Source organism: Tetrao urogallus (genome assembly GCF_951394365.1).
Source record: "Tetrao urogallus genome assembly, chromosome: 1".
Classification (NCBI taxonomy): domain Eukaryota; kingdom Metazoa; phylum Chordata; class Aves; order Galliformes; family Phasianidae; genus Tetrao; species Tetrao urogallus.
Genome location: NC_136813.1, coordinates 166,714 through 186,121, shown reverse-complemented (window position 1 = coordinate 186,121; position 19,408 = coordinate 166,714). Strand labels below are relative to the sequence as shown.

The 19,408-nt window shown below is 64.5% G+C and overlaps 3 protein-coding genes across 4 annotated transcripts; 1 reads left to right on the top strand and 2 right to left on the bottom strand.

The window, feature by feature from the left end:
- Positions 1-711: 711 nt before the first annotated feature.
- Positions 712-4,867, top strand: ILK (integrin linked kinase; the record flags this gene model as incomplete). 2 transcript variants are annotated; one of them, XM_079540551.1, is made up of 12 exons in its annotated part: positions 712-800; positions 1,925-2,090; positions 2,283-2,378; positions 2,528-2,624; positions 2,722-2,805; positions 3,035-3,120; positions 3,369-3,478; positions 3,666-3,793; positions 4,032-4,153; positions 4,223-4,322; positions 4,417-4,547; positions 4,718-4,867. In XM_079540551.1, 12 exons carry the CDS (start codon positions 712-714, stop codon positions 4,865-4,867), a joined length of 1,359 nt encoding a protein of 452 aa, XP_079396677.1. The 2 variants fall into 2 exon arrangements, with proteins under 2 accessions (XP_079396677.1, XP_079396676.1); XM_079540550.1 differs by having other exon boundaries at positions 2,283-2,423.
- Positions 4,868-5,923: 1,056 nt separating this feature from the next.
- Positions 5,924-7,874, bottom strand: TAF10 (TATA-box binding protein associated factor 10; the record flags this gene model as incomplete). Its single annotated transcript, XM_079533229.1, has 5 exons — positions 5,924-6,032; positions 7,124-7,238; positions 7,330-7,394; positions 7,457-7,605; positions 7,676-7,874. 5 exons carry the CDS (start codon positions 7,872-7,874, stop codon positions 5,943-5,945), a joined length of 618 nt encoding a protein of 205 aa, XP_079389355.1. The 3' UTR covers positions 5,924-5,942.
- A 186-nt stretch (positions 7,875-8,060) lies between these two features.
- TPP1 (tripeptidyl peptidase 1) lies at positions 8,061-12,578 on the bottom strand (the record flags this gene model as incomplete). The annotated part of the gene is made up of 13 exons (XM_079544704.1): positions 8,061-8,201; positions 8,422-8,559; positions 8,631-8,789; positions 8,860-8,980; positions 9,078-9,150; positions 9,228-9,416; positions 10,346-10,544; positions 10,728-10,918; positions 11,388-11,509; positions 11,943-12,093; positions 12,163-12,302; positions 12,379-12,471; positions 12,568-12,578. The coding sequence occupies 13 exons, from the start codon at positions 12,576-12,578 to the stop codon at positions 8,061-8,063; spliced, it is 1,728 nt and encodes a 575-aa protein (XP_079400830.1).
- Positions 12,579-19,408: the final 6,830 nt, after the last annotated feature.

Genomic DNA, 19,408 nt, shown 5'->3' with positions numbered 1-19,408 from the left:
GCGGGGCGGAGCCACGCATTGCTCCGCAGAGCCACCGCCCTGCGCCGCCGGAGCCGGTAAGGGCGGCCGGGCCGGGCCGTGCGGGCGGGCGGAGCTCGAGGCCGGATCGAGCCGCGCCGAGAGCGCGGATGATGGCGATGGGCGCGGGGACGAACGGGTCTCCGATGGCGGAGAAGGGGTGCGGGGTCTGCGCAGCGGGGAGCGGGGCGGCGCGGGGCCGGGGGCGGTGCGGGAGCGCCGGGCCGGGCAGGGTGGGCAGCGGGCGCGGGGTCCGCGTGCGGGGCGCGGGGTGAGGCGCGGGAGGCCCCGAGACCGCGGCCGCTCGCGTCGGGATCCCGCTGAGCGCAGCCCCCATCCCCGCCCGCTGCGGTGCGGCCCCGGGGCGGCGCGGCCGCTGTCGTCGGGGTCCGAGGAGAGGCGCCGGTATCGACTCCGTACTGCGCTCGGCCGGGCCGGGAGCGGAGGGCCGATGGGACGCGGAGCTGCGGGGCGGTGCGGGGTCTCCTCCGGCGCCGTTCCCCGCCGCTCCCCCCGGGACGCGGCCCCGAGTGCGGGCCTGCAGATAACGCTGCGGGCTCCGGGCCGCTTCCTGCCGGCGGCCGCGGTCGCTGCAGGCGGGGCGGCCCCCCCCCGCCGTCCGGGAGGAGTGCGGGGCCCTCGGACCGCGCAAAGCCGTGCCCTTACGCAGCGCTCCCCGCAGCGACAGCCGCGATGGATGATATCTTCACGCAGTGCCGGGAGGGCAACGCGGTGGCCGTGCGTCTGTGGTTGGACAACACCGAGAATGACCTCAACCAGGGGTGAGCGGGGGGGGCGGCGGGGGATGCTTCGGTCTGCCCGGGGCGCGTTTCCGCTCCGTGTCCGGAGGAGGAGGTGGGATGCGGCTCCTCCCCGCCGGAGGAAGTTACCGCATCGCTGAGGCATGAGGGCTGCACGTCCTCCGTCCGCTCCTCGGCCGCGGGTCGCTGTCCTGGCCGTCGGCTGGGCTGGGGGCGCTGGGCGAAGCCCCTCCCCAAAGTGGCTGCGGCACGCAGTGACCTGACGTGACCCCTGACCCCAGGGGCACCGCTGCCCGGCTGCACTGCCCAGCCCGCGACCCCCCTCCCCGCCCTCCCCAGCGGCTCCGACGGCACCGCGTGGCCCCGAGCGCTTCCCATCGCTCCGCGCAGAGCTGATGCCTCCCACTGCCCAACGCGAGGCTGAGGGCGGGCACAGCCTGCTGCCCAGCACTGAAAGGACTCCCGAGCCACAGCAGCATCTCTGCTGAGTGCAGGGAAGGCTGTTTGTGGGCCTTGCTCCACGTCCCAGCAGATGCTCGTTGTGCAGAGCTGTCCTGGGCTGGGCTGTACCCGTGGGGCTGGTATTGGTTGTTAGGGGCTGTTTGGCTCCAGCCCTGTGCCGTGTGCCAAAGGAACACTGCCGGCAGTGCAGGGCGGTCACCGGATGGCCCCAGTTCTGCTGGAGCTGGGGGCAGCAGGGCTGCAGCATCCCCATCCCCGCCTACTGGGCCCTAATCTCCTTTTAAGGCCCTGCTGCCACCTCCTCCCTTACTTGGCCAGGCACGGCTGCGAGCAGATGGGGGGGCGAATAGGGGGCCTGGTCCTCAGCAGACTCCTGCTGCTCCAGCCCTGAGGAAGGTGGGACGTGGTCAGGGCCCTCGTGGGGATGGGCAGAGCAGGAGAACCGCTTGAGCTGTGCTCCTCACAGCCATCCGGGCCGAGGAGTGGGAGCAGAACGCAGCTCCCTGCCCAACCCAGGGCTGCAGCACCGCTCAGACACAAAGCTGCGCCTCGCTCAGCAGAGGGCTGAGGGGCCCGCGGAGCTGCAGGACGGTACAGAGTCTCTTCCAGCTCCGTTCCTCACTGCTCCCCCTGAGATACGGCCCGGGTGCTGCCCAGCACAGCCCTCACTGCTGTCCCTTCAGGGATGACCACGGCTTCAGCCCCCTGCACTGGGCCTGCCGCGAGGGCCGCTCCAACGTGGTGGACATGCTGATCATGCGAGGAGCGCGCATCAACGTCATGAACCGTGGCGACGACACCCCGCTGCACCTGGCAGCCAGCCACGGCCACCGCGACATCGTGCAGAAGGTACCGCCGTCAGCCCTCGCCGTGCCCTGCTGCTCTGCCCTGCTGCTCCCCGCCTCCTTCCGTGCACTCGCTGCACGCACCTCTGGCTGCCCCCGCCGTCCCCTCGCAGCCCTCGGCCCCCTTCCAGCAGCCGCCCCTGCTGGGAGTGCGTTCCCCCCCGCTCGGGGTTCACCAGGACTGTCCTGCCTGCAGCTGATCCAGTTCAAAGCGGACATCAATGCGGTGAACGAGCACGGGAACACCCCTCTGCACTACGCCTGCTTCTGGGGACACGACACGGTGGCAGAGGTGAGCGCAGCGCCTGGATACGGGCAGGAGTTTGGAGCACAGGAGGTGGCATTGGGGAGTGCAGGGCAGGGGCGGGCAGGAGGCTGGGTGCGTAGGAAGGGGGCGAGGAAAGGGCAGCAGCTGTGGGTGCTCGCTTTCTCCTTCCTCAGGACCTTGTGGGTAATGGGGCCTTGGTCAGCATTGCCAACAAGTACAGCGAGACGCCCATTGACAAAGCCAAGATGCCTCTGCGGGAGATACTGAAAGGTAGGAGGGACCAGCTGCACCAGAGCCTGCCTCTGGCTGCTGCAGGGCTCAGCACCACAAGCTCTGCTCTGCTGCCCGACTCTTCATCTGCCTCCAGAGCGTGCAGAGAAGCTGGGCCAGAACCTGACCAAGATCCCCTACAAGGACACCTTCTGGAAGGGCACGACCCGCACGCGGCCCCGTAAGGACAGAGGCTTCCCTGCAGAGCATGCTGCTTGCTGGGGGCACAAATCTGTGTGGTGGGGTGGAATTCAGGGGTGAGGGGCAGCAGTTGGCACAGCACATTGGGTGGCTCGTTGGGGCAAGGGAGATCCCCTTACTACGGTGCCTTTGCAGGCACTGTGCTGGTACTGCGCCTCCTGCAGCCCCACGACAGGAGGGAGGTCCCACGCAGTCCTCTCTTCTTACAGGAAACGGGACCCTCAACAAACTTGCTGGAATAGACTACAAACAGCTGAGCTTGAGCCAAAAACTCAATGAGAACCAATCAGGAGAGGTATGGAGGCTGTTTCCTTGCTGGGACAGCAGAACCCCTGGCTGTACACAGAGCACAAAAGGGGTGCAGCTGCTTGAGGGGCATCCAAGCCCCAGAGTGGGGCGAGCTGCAGGCTGGCAGCTGCCTGGGTGAACTCCCACCCCATCACAGTCACTGCACATCAGTGCGGGATCCACGTCCTGCACAAGAGGCTCAGGGGTGCTCGGGGACCCCCCTCACAGCGATCACATCCGTCTGTCTCCCTTCAGCTGTGGAAAGGGCGCTGGCAAGGCAATGACATTGTCATCAAAATGCTGAAAATTCGGGACTGGACAACTCGGAAGAGCCGAGACTTCAATGAGGAGTACCCAAAGCTGAGGTAAGTGGCAGCATCCTCCCCAGAGGAGCCAAGGCCCCTGAGGGCGGGTGTCATCCCTGCGGTGGGGGTTGAGATGGGAGCCCACGTGGTGAGCAGAGGCTGATGGGGGCAAGGCAGCCACCAGAGGAGAGGGCAGAGACGATGCATTGCTGCGAGCAGCCACTCAGCACCATCACTTCTCTTGCAGGATCTTCTCTCACCCCAACGTGCTGCCAGTGCTGGGTGCCTGCCAGTCCCCCCCGGCCCCCCATCCCATTGTCATCAGCCACTGGATGCCCTACGGCTCCCTCTACAACGTGTTACATGAGGGGACAAGTGAGTGCTAACAGAGGTGACGCAGCTGAGGCCGGTGCCGGTCTCTCTGTCCTCGGGGGGCTGCCCCTCTGTGCACTGGGGCAGCAGTGCAGACTCCTCCGGCTGCGACTGCAGGGCGGCCACAAGCAGGCTGGTCCGCAGCCTACACGCCCCGGTCTTAGTGCTGCCATCGCTGCCCCCTTCCCACGCGTGCCACTCATTCCTCAGTGACCCCCAGTGCCCACCTCCCTCCCTGCAGACTTCGTGGTGGACCAGATGCAGGCAGTGAAATTTGCTTTTGACATTGCGCGAGGCATGGCCTTCCTGCACACGCTGGAGCCCCTCATCCCACGGCACCACCTGAACAGCCGCAGCATCATGGTGAGCGCTGCTGCCTGCGCCCCGCAGGCTGGGCTGTGCGGGTGGCTGTGACTGCATCTCTCTTGCCAGATTGACGAGGACATGACTGCGAGGGTCAGCATGGCCGACGTGAAGTTCTCCTTCCAGTGCCCTGGGAGGATGTACGCGCCAGCCTGGGTGGCTCCTGAAGGTGAGCGTGAGGCAGTCGGGCCCCTCCTGCCGCTTTGCCCCCTTCCCTCTCCCCTGCCCTTCTCAGCCCCTGTGCTGCACTGGATTTGCCGCAGCCCTGCAGAAGAAGCCAGAGGAAATTAACAGGCGCTCGGCGGACATGTGGAGCTTTGCGGTGCTGCTCTGGGAGCTGGTGACCCGTGAGGTGCCGTTTGCAGACTTGTCCAACATGGAGATAGGCATGAAGGTGAGGGGCGGAGGGGCCCAAACCAGTCTGAGCACAGCTGGGCCGGGGGGGAGCGTGTGTGGGGCCCCACAGAGAGCCCAGGGGGGCTCCTTCCAGAGCTCCCCGCGTGCCCAGCGCAGGCAGGGCCGGGTCCAGCTGCCTGATCCTGCTCTGCCCTGCCTCGCTACCAGGTGGCACTGGAAGGGCTCCGTCCAACCATCCCACCTGGCATCTCCCCACACATCTGCAAGCTGATGAAGATCTGCATGAATGAGGACCCAGCCAAGCGCCCAAAGTTCGACATGATCGTGCCCATCCTGGAGAAGATGCAGGACAAGTAGAGGGAGGCGCCTCCCCGATGTCTGATGCTGCCATGCTCCCTTCCCCCCCACCTCCAAGTGCCTTTAACCCCAGAGCTAAGGGGGAGCAGGGGCTGCCCCCTCACCCTGAGCCAGCCATGGACACACGGTACAGATGGTGCTGCCTTCCCTGGAGCCGCTCTGCAGGCTTTGGGCTCTGTAGCACCCATCTATGGCAGCACCTCCACCCTCCCTGGCAGCTGTGGGCAGACTGAGCAGGACACCTGGATGAAAGCACTGAGCGTGGGGGGCTCTGCTGCCCTGCAGCCACCTCGTGCTCCCAGGCCCAGGGCAGCTCGCCCTCACGGCGGTCTCATGTTAAAAGTGTCCAGTCCTGGTGCTCTTCCCTGCTAAGGGCAGCAGGGTGAAGGTTTGCCTGTTTGTGCCCAGCACCACCCCAGCTTCGCGCTTCACTTTTTAACGTTTCCATCCAGGCCACGTGGAAAAGCCGCCAGCATCTGAAATAAATATTTGTTACAAAAACTGCCCGTGGGCTGAAGGGTGCATGCATACCTCTGAGGGCTGCTGTGGAAAGGGCAGCGCTGGCACCAGGCTGCCCTGCAGAACGTTGAGCCCTGGGCACTGGAGCTGCTCTGTGCCAAACCCCCTCTGTTTCCTGGGGCAAGGCAGGCAGCAGGGCTGGCATCACACCCGCACGAGGAGCCTGGCTGCAGCTGCAGGAGCCATAGCTGTCACACAGCCCCCAGAATCTTCCTCTTAAGAAACAAGAGACGTGCTATGGAGAAAAAAGCACAGAGGAAGGTTGGGCACTTCTATTTGCATGGTGCCTACATCCCTGCAGCAGCTCAGGGCAGGCTGAGCCCTCCGGGAGAGACGTGGCTGCAGTTCCCCTGCTGCGCAGCCAGCAGCCATCGCCTTCTGGTGGTGCTGGGAGAGCAGAACCCCGGGGGCCAAATGATGCTTCACTGACAGCAGGCACGTGGGCAGGAAATGGGATCTTTTCCCAAAAAAAAAAAAAATACAAAAAAAAAACTACGCAGTGGTTTAATGGTGCAGAAGCAAACCCTAAAAAAGTTCCCAGCAACAGCCCCTGTCTTCACGTGAAGTAGTGCGGCTTCTTCACATTGATGCCGTACTCTGCGAGGGCGGGCGTCAGGTCCTCCATGGTCAGCGTGTACTTCTTGTCCTGGGGACAAAGCGCAGCATCACCCACAGCACGGACACCTCGTGCCTGCAGCCCTTTGCTGCTGTGGGGTTTTTACCCCAGCTGTGTGTGTACGGTCCCCAGAACAGCTGGAGGCCAACGGTTGGGGCACTGACCACCGCTGAGGGCCTGAAAACTGCATCTGCTCTTTGCCCTCAGCTGCAGAGAAACGCAGAGCATTACTCAACACTTAATTACATTGCCCCCAAACCACAAATAGTGGCTGCGTGGATTGCCAGGAACTATTTATACACACTTCCTCCCTTTATCTTTTACCCTCAGCATTACGGTTTGGTGCCCATCAGTGGGAGCAGCAGGGCTTCAGTATCTCCATACACACCACTGCCCAGCTTCTGCCCACCGCGTTCCCTCCCAGCAGCAAAGCTCCTTTTTGTCAGCACACGTCAGCCTTTCCTATTGAACCATGAGGTGCAATAAGGCCAGGTGCAGGGTGCTGCATCGGGTCGGGGCAAAGCCAGGTATTGACACAGACTGGGGGAAGATGTCCTGGAGAGCAGCGACATGGAGCTCTGGGAGCGGGTCCAGAGGAGGCACTGAGATGAGCAGAGGGCTGAAGCAGCTCTGCTGCGAGGAGAGGTTGAGGGCAGTGGGCTTGTTTGGCTTGGAGAAGAGAAGGCTGCAGGGAGACCTGATGGTGGTGTTCAGTGCTTGAAGGGAGCGGATAAACAGGAGGGGGAACGGCTGTGTGTGAGGGTGGGTGGTGACAGGACAAGGGGAATGGCTTGAAAGTGAGCCAGGGGAGGTTTGGGTTGGATGTGAGGAGGAAGTTTTGGAGGCAGAGGGTGGTGAGGCAGTGGCACAGGTTGCCCAAGGAGGCTGTGGATGCCCCATCCATCCCTGCAGGCATTCAAGGCCAGGCTGGATGTGGCTCTGGGCAGCCTGGGCTGCTGGTTGGCGACCTGCACACAGCAGGATGGAGCTGGATGAGCGCTGTGCTCCTGTGCAACCCAGGCCGTTCTGTGGTTTGTGACCCCGGGACTCAGTGGCACAACGACTGGCAGCGCCGCCCCACAGCACCCTCCCCACGTTCACCCCCAGGCCCCCCCGCCCACCTTGCTCTTATTGCGGGAGCTCCCCGAGGCCGTCCCCTTCATCTTGCAGTGCTGCAGCGCATCGTTGGCGATATCAGAGATGAATTTCTGCGCGGCCAACGAGATCAGGCGGATGCTGCGGGCACAGAGGGGACGGCGTTGGGGGGGGGCACGGCGCCAGGACCGGGGGATGTCCGCGGGGCCCCCCGGCCGCCCCTCGCACTCACATGCGCGGGTCGGAGGCCTCGAATCCCGCTCTGTTCAGGTAATACCCGGTGACGGCGTCCGGGATCTGCGGGGAGAGCCGCGCTCAGTGCCCGCCCGCCCGCCGCGCCCGCCCCGCGCCGCGCGTACCGTGGGCGTGTAATCCTCCAGCTGCAGCAGGAAGTCCACGAGCGGCGTGCCGGACACCACCGGCTTCACCTCCCCGTTGGCGGCTCCGGGCGGCACGTACACGCCGTTCGACATCGCTCCTTCGGGCGGCGCCGCGGCCGAGACGGGCGCTGCGGGCACAGACGCTCAGCGGGGCCGCCCCGCCCCGCGCTCCCGGCCGCCCCCCCCCCCCGCACTCACCGGGCCCCCTCCCGGCGGCCGCTCCGCCCTCGGCTCCCCGCGCGGCGCCGCCCGCCGCGCTCGGAGGCGCCCCGGGGACGCCACTTCCGCCGGCGGCCGGGCTGGGCTTGTTGTCGGCGGTGGGCGCGGGCGCGGGGCCGGGCGGCGCGGGGGCGGCGGGGACCGCGGGCGCGGGGTCGGCCTCGGAGCTGCAGCTCATCGCCCGCCGCCGAACGGCTCCGGACGGTCCTGCGAGGCGCGTGCGTCCGGCGCGCCGCCCGATTGGCCCCGCGGCCCCGTCAGCCCCACCCCCCGCCGCGCCCCATTGGCCGCTCGGCGGCGCCGCTCTCCCGCGCGATACCAGCACAGCACAGCAGGGGGCGCCGCGCCGCGGCCTTTATTGTCGTCACGGCGCCGTCAACGCGCGCAGCAGCTGCGGGAAGTCGGGCGTCCCCCAACCCGTCACCGCGTCCCACGCGGGGCTGGCGCAGAAGCCTTGGCCTTGAACCGTGCCGTCCAGGCAGGAGAGGTGGCAGCCCTGCGTCACCTGCGGAACAGAGAGCGTGGGGACCCCGCGGGGACACGCGGCCCCCCGGCGGAGCCCCTCGCTCGTCCCGCGCCCGTCCCCACGGCGTGACCCCGTCCCCCCCCCCCCCCCCCGACGCGCTCCCGGGTGCCAGGAGCTCCCCCCGCCCCCCCGTCCCTTCCCGGCCTCTCCCCGAGCAGCGGCACTCCGCCCGCATCCCGCAGCTCCCCGCCCCTCTCACGTCGAACAGCGCTCCGCCGTGGCCGCGCTCCCGCAGTTGGTACAGCGCGGGGTTCAGGAAGCCGAGCGGCGGCTGGCCCAGCTGCAGGCGGCGGTCGTTGATGAGCGCCAGCATCCCCGCCACCACCGGCGTCGAGGCCTGGGAGGAGAAACGCCTCAGTACCGGGCGGAGCGCGGCCCCGCACCGCGAACCGACGGCTCCGCGCTCACCGAGGTGCCCGACACCCAGGGCAGCGGCAGCCGGTTGGTCACCACCCAGTAGTTGTCCGACAGCGCGGCCAGGTCCGGATAGGCGCGGCCGCTGCTGTTGTAGTAGGAGCTGGGGGGCAGCTTCGGGGCGGAGCGCAGGAAGCTCCGCACGGCCTCGACCTGGGGATGGTTCGGCCCGGTTCAGCGCCGGCACCGCTCGGCACCGGGCACCCGCACCCCCCGCCCGCACCTGGTAGTCGGGCATCGGGAAGACGTTGCTGAAGCCGCCGCCGCTGATGTAATCCGTCACTTCTGTCGTCACCAGGAACGGGTTCTTGAAAGATGTGCCGCCGACGGTGGTCACGTAGGGGCTGAGGACGGACGGACGCTGCGGCTTCCCCAAAGCCGACCCCGCAGCGCCCCCCATCCCGGCAGCGCAGAGGAGCCCCGGGGCCGCCCCGCCGTTACCTGGAGGCTGGGAAGCTGGGCCGGAAGGTGTGGTTCCCCCCCGGCACCCTCCTGCACCCGGCACCGTCGTCACCTGAGGGCGGCCACGCGTGAGGGGCGGCACTCGCCGCTCTGGGCGGCCGGGCGCCCCCAGCCCAGCAGCTCACGCACCCGAAGCAAAGAGCACCGTGAGGCCGCGGGCGGCCGCCTTCATGAATTCCACGTTGACCCGCTGCAGGTAGACCTGCGAGAGGCTGTCCTCGTCATCCCCGTAGCTGACCGAGTGCACCCAGGGCAGCGCTGACATGTTGCTGAGCAGCAGCAGCCACGCCAGGAAGGGCTCCTGGCTCTCGTGCCGCCCTGCAGGCACAAAGGCGCTGTTTCAGGGGGGATTGGGGTCACTGTGCCCCCCCAGCAGAAGCCCTGCCTCCTCCTGTCCCTGCCTGCAGAGTGCAGAATAACTCAATTGGATGCTGCCGTGAACTCCTGGAGCAGCGCAGCTGACAGCAGCATGGCAGGAATGGCTCTGGCTGCCCGCAGCTCTCGTGAAACGGCTGCACTCAGCACCTCTCCCTGCTAAGGTCCCTCCTGTCCATCTCCCCACTCAATATAGAGCAGAGGGTCCTGGCCTCCCTGCTGCCTTGCAGCTGCTCAGAGAGTCTCTCTGTCCCCCTCCCGCACTGCAGGCAGCACAGAAGAGGAAGAAGCCCACATAGGGCTTTGTGCACCAATAGACATCACCACCAGGACAGAGCCAACAGTCCCAGTGCGCTCAGCCCCTGGCCATCCTCTACTACGGACACACTGTTCCACAGCACCAGCACATCTCAGAGCAGACTGGTTTGCAACCTGCTTCCCTCAAACTGCTCTTCACCCACCCTATGGCAGATTCATGCTCAGGTCAGCCCTTCATGGAAAGGCAGAGTGAGGTGACTGCCTCACACGGCAAAGCCAGGACAGGGTGAGCAATGCTGCAGGGTGCTGTGGATGGTGCAAACTCACGTATCCAAAACCAATGATGACACCTCCCCTAAGAGCCGTCAGAGACCCACAGCGCACAGTGCTGGAAGCCCACAAAATACGTCCCCAAAGCAGTTGGGAAACCACAGTCCCAAAGCCCCTGTGAGGTACCACGAGGTGCAACTCACACCAGCTGGACGGCGTGCAGCCCATCTCACACCCCTGGCAGATTCACAAGTGCTTCCCTGACCCAGTGTGTCAGTGCTAGATCGAGTAGGACAGGTGGAGGCAGACAGAGGGCAAAGTGGGCTCTGGCAGGGGAGCAGTACCTGCATTGCTGAAGACCCACGTGGAGATGTTGGCGCCCGTGCTCATGATGTACTCCACATCCAGGCTGGCCTCCAGCCCAGCCCTGCCCTGGCCCTGGTGCCCAACCACACGGTCGATCTCGGTGCGGTGGGCAAAGCTGCTGCCAAAGAGCTTCATGAACACAGCCAGGTCAGCCTGGTGGAAGTACTGCTCCAGGAACTGAGGGGACACAGAAGGACACAAAGTTCTTTCTCCCGACCTGGGAAGTTGGCTCAGTGTTCTCGTGGAACGTTGGCCAACAGCTCTCAGCAGCTGATGAACCCTGCCACGGCACCCTGGGACCATCGGAGCAGCGCACCAGCTCTGGGGTGCAAGCCGCTCCCCCTCAGCACCGGGCAGTACCTGGGCACAGGCCTGGCTGTTGTTGGGCAGCAGTCCGATGTCTCCTTTTGTCATGTTGTATCGCTTCCGAATGACTGATGGCATCACACCCAGGTGGAAGGCTGCTTTCTGCCCATGGGACTCCATCCCCTCCTTGGCCCAGGCCCTGCTGACCACCCTCCTCTCCGCAGGGAACCGGTGCAGGCCCCCCACTGTTCCACAAACAAGGACAAGGTGCCAGGGTCCTGTGCTCTGGCAAGACACGGCCCTGCTCCCCCTCCTCACCCTGGCTGGAAGCAGGGCACAGGATGGAGCACCCACAGCACAGTGCACTCCGTGTCCTTCTGGGCTGCCATTACCCCACTGCTGAGCAGCCACCACTGCCCAGCACCTCGTGCTCTCCTTGTGCCAATGACTGCGGTGCCACGGCTTCCTCATGGCAGGAGCTTCAACCCCTCAGAGGCAGTGGCAAATCAAACACCTGCACAGCCACAGACACCTGCACAGCCGGCACAGCCATGGGAAGCACTGAGGTCACCGCTCGCCTCCTCGGGGGGCACGGGGCAGCCGGGACACGGCCAGAGAACCACTGTGCTCTGTGCGCTGTGGCTGCCCCATCCTGGCCAGCAGCGCTCAGCCTCCCACCTGCATCTCTGAGCAGCCCAATGCCCCCACACATACCAAAGTCGATGTGCTCTGCCAGCTCCTCAGGAACGCTGTAGGGCTGCGGGGAGCGGATGACGCTGCGCTGGCCCTTCACGTAGCGGTGGAACTCAGCCCCGGGCAGGAGGCGCTCGGCCGTGCTGCAACACAAGGACAGCTCACACAGGGACTTGCACACAGCACGGCCCAATCCAGCCCACGCCCTGCTCACACTTCCCACTGTTAGGAGCCAGGGATGAGCGCCTCTTCCTACCCACGCTGTCTCTGTGGAGCAAAGAGTGCCCTCTATACTCGGGCTGAGCACCACAGAAGCCAACTGCAGCTCATCCCAGCCCTGCTGTGGGGACACTGTGGCTCCAAAAGCGGGCACAAGGAGGCGAGGGGCAGCCCGAGCACTGTTTCATACACACACCTGTCTATCTCACATACACTCTGGGCCAGCAGACCGCAGCTACTCCAGCACCGGGGCTGCACAGAGCAGCCGGCTCCGGGCTACGGAGCCCCATGGGCCAGAAGGGCTCGGCCCCCGCCTGCTATTGCCCAGCAGAGGGCCGCGTCCGGCACAGCGCTCACCTCGCCGGCATGCTGCACTCCAGGAAGTCCAGAGTGGCGACGCTGCGGCAATCCTCGACGCCGTGGCCCCGCAGCCACTTCAGCACGGTCACCAGCGTGGCCGGGGAGGGGCGCACGAGGTCCCGCAGCTGCTCCACGGTCAAATATTTGCCTGCGGGCACACGGGGTCAACGCGCGGCCCGGAGCGCGGCGGGGCCGGGCCGGCAGGTCCAGTCGTTACCGTATTGCGGGGAGCGCGGCTCGGACACGGCGCGGACGAGGCGGGCCAGGCGCTCGGTGCCGCGCTGCCGGAGCGCCAGGGTCAGCTGCACGCCGTGCTCGGGGCTCACGCGGCCGGCGAGGACCCATCCGGGCGGAGGGCTGCGGGCGGACCGTGAGCGGCGCGGGCGGCGCGGGAGGCACCGCCCCACCCCGCAGCGCACAGAACGGCACCTACCGGAACGGCTGGTCCCGCTCCAGCGCCCGACCCGCGGCGCAGCAGCTCCAGGCGGCCGCACACAGCGCCAGCACGGCGGGGAGCGCCCGGCACCTGCGGTGGGCAGAGGGCAGCGGGGCTGAGCGGGGACCGGCGGTCCGCCCCCCCCCTCCCGGCCCCGCAGCCCCCATGCCGCCATGCCCCCGTTACCCTCGCGCCATCCCGCCGCTGCGCCCGGTCACGTGATGGAGCGCATGAGTCCCGATCACGTGAGGAAGCTGCGGTCACGTGACGCGTGGCCCAGCCCCCACCGGCGGGGCGCGGCTCTGCGCGGTTCGGGGCGGGCGGTGATGGCGGTGATGGCGGTGCCGGAGCGCCGCCCGGTCCGTCCCTCTCCGTCCCTCTCCTTGCCCGGGTCACTGCCGTTGTGGCCGTGCGAGGCCCCGTGGGGCGGGCTGGTCTGGAGGTTGCCCTGGGGCAGCGCTCGAATGGGGCCGCGGGGACCCTGGCGGGGCCGAAGGTTCCGTGCCCGGCAACCACCGGGCAGGGACGGCATTGCAGGGCTGGAGGAAGCTATCCGGCAGGAACCGCACTGCGGTGAGGGGAGCGGAAGGTAGAGGCTGCCCGCGGGGTCTGCTGCTCACCCTGCAGTGAAGGGCCGGAACCGGATGGACGGGCTGCCGGCTGCAGGGCGCGTACCCTGGAACGGGTTCCTGGGGTCTGGAACACAGGCCATATGAGGAGAGGCTGAAGGAGCTGGGAATGTTCAGCCTGGAGAAGAGGAGGCTCGGGGGAGACCTCATGGCTCTCTGTAACTTCCTGAAGGGAGGTTGTAGTGAGCTGGGGGTCGGCCTCTTCTCTCGTGTCATCAGTGATAGGAGCAGAGGGAATGGTTTCAAGCTACGGCAGGGGAGATTCAGGCTGGACATGAGGAAGTATTGCTTTTCAGAAAGGGTGGTCAGGCACTGCAATGGATGCCCAGGGAGGTGGTGGAGTCACCGAGCCTGGGGGTGTTCAAGGAAAGGCTGGATGTTGTGTTGAGGGACGTGGTTTAGTGGGAGCTGTTGGGAATAGGCGAACGGTTGGACTGGATGAGCTTTGAGGTCTTTTCCAACCTTGGTGATTCTATGATTCTATCCGGGGCGCTCTGCGGGGTCCTGAGCGCCGCCCGGCTGTCCAGCAGGAGCTGGGAGGCGTGGAGCAAATCTACGTACCGTACAGCCGGGGTGCAGCCGCCCCAGCTCTGCTGCCACCACCCGCAGGGCCTCGGGGAGCTGCAGGCGTGGGGCGCCCCGGGCAGAGCAGGGAGGGCGGGGATGGAGCTGCGCTCTCACGGGGCTGTGGGAGGGGCAGCGGGAGTCGTAGCGGTTCGTCGTGTCCTGTCCAGCTGGTGCTGTCTCTGCAGCTGCTTGGCTCCCAGTATTGCTGAGCAGCAGCTCTTGGTTTCCTTGCCTTGTTCTCTTGGATATTCCCACACTAGGAGCCATCCTGATTAGTATCACAAAAGCAGGATCGTGATACTTGTGGATCTTGGGACTGTGGAAAATTCAGGTACTTTTTGCTGCTGTTGAAGGGAGGTCTGGAAATGGTGCTGTGGAGTTTGTTACCCTGCCCGTGACCCAAAGGGCAGCCCTCAGAGGCAGACGTGAGGTGAGGGTGCTGTAACCCCTCCTGCCACCTTGGCGTGGATCAACGAGTCCTTGTCCCAGCCACAAGCGCAGATGTGCTGCTTGCAGCAGCTCCAGGAACTCCTCCTTCGTTTCCTGCTTCTGCAGAGCAGTGTCCAAGCCAGAAGGAGATGGACAATGGGAAAACCACCTGCCTGGGCTGGGCTGCCATCTCTCCCACGCCGGAGCCACAGTGTGGCCGTCCAGAGCAGCAGCTGCAGAATGCAGAAGCACTCTCATGCTAAGAGCGTCTCGGGGCGCAACTGGAGCGGTGGCTGCTGAGTCTGGGGCAGGAGGAGCAAAGGTGGTGGTCCAACCTTTCTGCCTCCTGCCCTCAGCCCTGTTGTGCAGGCAGTGCCATTCCAGCCACAGCCGTGCAGCTCAAGGTGCCACACACCCAGGCAAGCGGTGCCTGGTGCAGGCCTTGGCTCTGCTCCCTTTGGGTGAGGCAAGGCTGCTGAGGGATTCAGTGGGGCTGAAGCGCAGCCCTTCCTGTTCGCAGAACAGCATTCAGCATCTCACTGACACGGGAAATCCACCCACGTTCCTCAGCCCTCATTTGGCCTCTGAGGTGCTTCCCTCGCCACCCGGAGGACCTCTCCTGTCCTGTAGGAATCCACTGCTTCAGACCCGCTTTCTGCAGGACACCACGCTCCTCTCTGGGTGTTGCCCATAGCGTGAGTGTCTGTGCAGAGCCCTCGGGCATTTCTGGTGCCTGCAATTGGAAACACATGTGGGGCCACTCAGAGTTTCCATGCAGACAGCGCAGTGTGGTTTGCAGCAGCTGGAGTTGGTTGACCGCCCAAAACTGTGCAGTTGCACCCTGTGGGGCTGGGGGGAAAAACAGGAGGGTGGTGGGACAGGAAGGGGCTGGGCATGGTGGGTGCAGCTTTGAGGGGACACAGCAGGGACGGTCAAGGACTCCGCTGAACCCCATCTCCCAGCCACGTCCACGGAAAGAGCTCTTCTGTGTTGTGCGAAAGCTCCCGAACCACGTAGGACAGCCGCCCACCTGGGCTGAAAGCTGCTGTCACTGTGTGAAGGGGCTCCTGGAGGGAGGTGGCCCCATGTATGCTTGGGGCATTCCGGGAGGTGCAGCAGACCACGATCCGTGTGCCAGGCCACGTCTGACTGCTCCCAGCCGTGACACTGCCCGGTCCTGCTCCCGGCTGCGCAGCGTCTGCCCTGTGCCCAGTCCTGTCCTGGCTCACCCTTCCCCTCGCCCACGTGTGGCTCCAACCGAGGGCTGCAGCTGCAGGGAAGGGACGTGGACTGCTCCGTGCTGCTGCTCCGTGCTGACACGAAGTGCTGCAGCCCAGCCAGCCGTCAGCTTGGGGCAGGGCTGTAAGTGGGATAAGATTTGCGGGAGATTATTTCCTGGAGCCGTCTGGCCAGCAAAGATTAGGATGTTCTGGCAGAGCTAATTACTCTAACAAGCATCTGCTGCTGGGACTGCAGCAGGCTGGGATGGGAGAACCGGAGCTGCCAGCGGAGCTGCCAGGATGTCCCAGGATGTCCCAGGTGGGGCCGTGCCGCCCGCAGTGTGCCGTAGGTGCCATTCCTATCAGTGAAACTGGTCAGGATTGCCTGTGATTGGGCAATGCTGGAGAACATCCAGAGTCAGCCTCAGCCACAGCCTTGGCATCGCGTTTGTAACGTCAGGGAGATGGAGGTGCTGCGGTGAGTGATCAAAGCAGCTCAGGGGAACAGCGGCAGGCAGGGAGCCCCGACAGCCCACGCAGAGGGGCTGGATCTGCTCAGGGCTGCGACAGCAGGGATCGCAGCACAGCTGGGGGTGGCACCACAGCGTGAGTGCAGGCGTGGTGCTGCTGATAAACAACTACAAGAACTGCAGGGCACCACCCTGAGAGGCAGAACGTGGAGTGTTTTAGGGTCATACAAGACTTATTATGGGATGTGAGAAAAGAGAGGGATCAGTGCACTTTGGAGAGGGGAAATCAAGCGTGAAAACAAGGAGAAAGGGTAAAAGCAGCTGTAAATGGATTGGTGCTCGGCACATTTGTTTGGCTGTACCCTTCACTGGGCAACAGCACAGCCTGCCCCGGCTGCTTCTTAAACCCCACTGCAAAGGATTCTCCTGGGGCTCTATTTTGTGCGTCCATGGAAGCTGTGTCAGCAGCTACAGTTGGATCACATGTCCCAGGGCCCGCAGTGCCAGCCTCCTAGCAGGTGGATGCTCGGGGTCATCGCGTGTCCTTCCCGGCAGGCTTATTCTGGGCTGGGCGATGGGCAGAGTGCCCTGGGAGCTGTGCTGTGTGAGCCTGGGGAGCTGCAGCAGGGAGGGAGCAGGGCAGGCCAGAGAGCACAGAGCCTGGGGTCAGCTGAGGCCCCCAGGGGTGCCTGTGTGCCCGTAGGAGAACTGCAGGTGAGAGTGTCCAAATGCCAGCTGGAGTGGGGCTGTCCCTCGAGGGTCCGTACGCAGGGTCCGTAGCTGAACTACCTTCACCACAATACTGAAAATCACACCCACAGGTGAAAAAGATTCCTGCCCAAGTGAAGACCCCTCCCCTGAGGGGTTTGATTCTGGAAGTACAGAGTCAGCGTTGTTACAACTGCGTGTAAATCACTGACCAGTCGTCGCCGGGAGGATAGGCTGGAAAAATTACCAACTCTGTGTCTTTGTGCACAAATATAGCACTGATGGTTCCATTTGGTGTGCTGGGTTTGTGGGAAACCACTGCACAGCCAGGCTTGGGCAATCCTGAAATAAACAAACAATGTCTGCTCACTGTATGATCATGGATTGCGCACACGGAGCAACGAAGCTGCCTTTGGAACAACACGACCTGGATGCATGGAGCAGTGCAGCCTCGCCTGCCGGGCTTGACAGCCACTAAGAGAAAAGCCTGCAGCTGCTGAGAGGAGACGTGCAGCCACGAGGAGAGGAGATGTGCGCGGTGTGGCCATGCATGCAGATGCAGGCATCCTGGCGAGGGCAGCAGCCAAGCCTGCACGTGTGCAGCACTGCAGGGGAGGGCGCAGCTGCAGCACACCTTGCTGGAGAAGCTGGGCGTCCAGACCAGGCCCACAGTGTGTGTAATCTCTGCATCCTCTGTTGTGCTGAAGTCTGAAATTGCTGCGTGTCCTTCGTTGGTCAAGGCCAGGAGGCAGCCGGGCTGGGCAGCGGGGATCCTGGAGCTGCCTGCTCCCAGGGCAGAAAGCAGCACCACGCTGCCTCCGTGCCCCCAGCAGTCCCAGCTCTGCCACAGGATTCTGGGCACAGGTTCACAGCTTCATGGTGCTGGGTTCCCCAGCGCCGCCTCCCATCCCCCAGCCCTGACAGTGCTTCTCCACAGCTCCTGTAGGGCCACAGTGCCAGCATGGTGTGCACCCACAGCAGCAGTGATGATGCTCATCATGGCTGCATCAGGCGCTGAGCAACCTGTTGTAGCTGTGGACGTCCCCATTCATTGCAGGAGAGTTGGACTGGATGACCGTTAAAGGTCCCTTCCAACTCGGAGGATTCTATGATTCTCTAAGCCGAGCTCTGTACAAACAAGTGTGGTTTATTAAGGCATTTCTTTGAGAAGTTGGCACTTGGGTCCAGGCTGTGCTGGAGCAGCCCAGTGTGCGGGCCGACAAGCAGCGCCCAATACATGCAGCTCAGCGAGACACGATACAAAAGTACAAACAAAGTAGAAAACAGGAATCATAGTACAATGTGTAAAAATAAATAAATGGAGGCTCGGCTCCTGGCTGGGCTCAGCAGCACATGGCTGCAACCCCCACACCGAAGAGGGGCCACGTGTCTGACCCTACCCTATGTGGCATGCAGGGGTGACCCATCCCAACATGCAGAGAGGAGTGGGGCTGCTCAGCCACCCAGCACTGCGCAGGGCTCACGCAGCCCCTCAGGGCGCCTCCGCACCGTCCCTGTGCCGAGCAAGGCGGAACATCCTCCCCTCCCAGAGCCACCTCAGCCCCCCATGGGCCTCAGGCTTGGCCCCGTGGCCTCCCCGGTGCCACCTGATTCTGGCCCTCTGTTGTCAGCCAGGGCAGCTCCCAGGGCTGCCAGCGCTGGGGACCTGTGGGCACCATGGGGTCATGGGGTCTGGGGGCAGCGTGGTGCTGGGGTGCAGGGCTGTGCTGGGACCTGTGGTGTGCAGAGATGGGGCTGCGGGCACAGGTGGTTCTCAGTGGGATGCACAGGGGCGGTGGGCGAAAGTGGTGGTTTTTGGCTGCTGTGATAAATATTTGGGGCTGGGGTGACCAACGAGGGTGCAGCCAATGGTGCGCACAGGCTTTGCACTTGAGGCTACAGAGTGGCTCTAGGAAAAGTGTGATAGGAAGGAAATCCCAAAATTCTGAAAGCAGCCCCAGATCCCCTTCTCAGACAGCTGGGGGTCCTCCCAGGCTGTGCTTTTGGGGCTGCCATGGCTCGTGTGCTCGGCTCCTGATCCTCACTCTGCACCTGTATCTGAGTGTGGGTCACAGCACCCTGAGCACCCAGGGCTGCAGCGCCTGGCGCAAGGACAGCACCCCCAGGGCCATGCCACGTGCCGCGAGCCGAGGTGAGCGCTGCACGAGGGCTGACATCAATTGTGAGCTCATGCCAGCTGCGAGCTGACACCAGCTGCAAACTGCTGGTATGAGGATGGGGACCAGCCCCAAGGATGTGTGGCTCTGCCTATTCCCACAGTGTGACATGAAGGAGCAGTGCAGTGCAGCTGCTGCACAGATGGCTGGGCACAGGGGCTGGGGATTCCGGCAGCCCCCCACGCCGTGGAGGTGGCCCCGCTCATCCCGGTGAGCACGGCAGGCTCCTGGGGAGCCCTGCTGCCCGCATCCCACGCTGTACCAGGACAACAGGTTGGCTGCCACCGCATCAGCCTCAGGCCACATGGCTTTTTGGGGTACCCCCCCCATGCTCCCCTGCAGCTGCAGGCTGGCCACCAGGCCATGGGCAGACGGAGTGAGAGGAGGTCACAGAGCAGCTGTGCCGGTGCCTTTCTCGGGGCCGCGCCATCCTGGGGTCGGCTATTGCAGTTCTGGCACTGCTTCTCCTGCCAGCAGTGCTGCCAGCCCAGTATGCAGACAGTGCCTGTGCCCGATGCCAGCCTGCAGCCCCAGAGGGCAGCCATGCAGCCATGCCCCAAGGCCCTCAGCCCTGGGATAGTGAGCCCTTAGGTGGGGCAGATGCAGTGGTGAGGGATGAAGGGGCCTCCGGGACCATAACAGATCCATTTTCCCCCCACCAGCCACGGACAGGCAAGCAGATAATGGGCACTGCCGTTTGCTCCCTGTCCAGCTAGGCCTGGGATGTGTTTCAGACCATGCGCAAGCAGGGTCACCCACGCTGCTTCCCGCAGACCTGCAGGCTGCTGCAGCTGAGCAGTGAGACCCTGTCTCTGTGAGCTCCCACG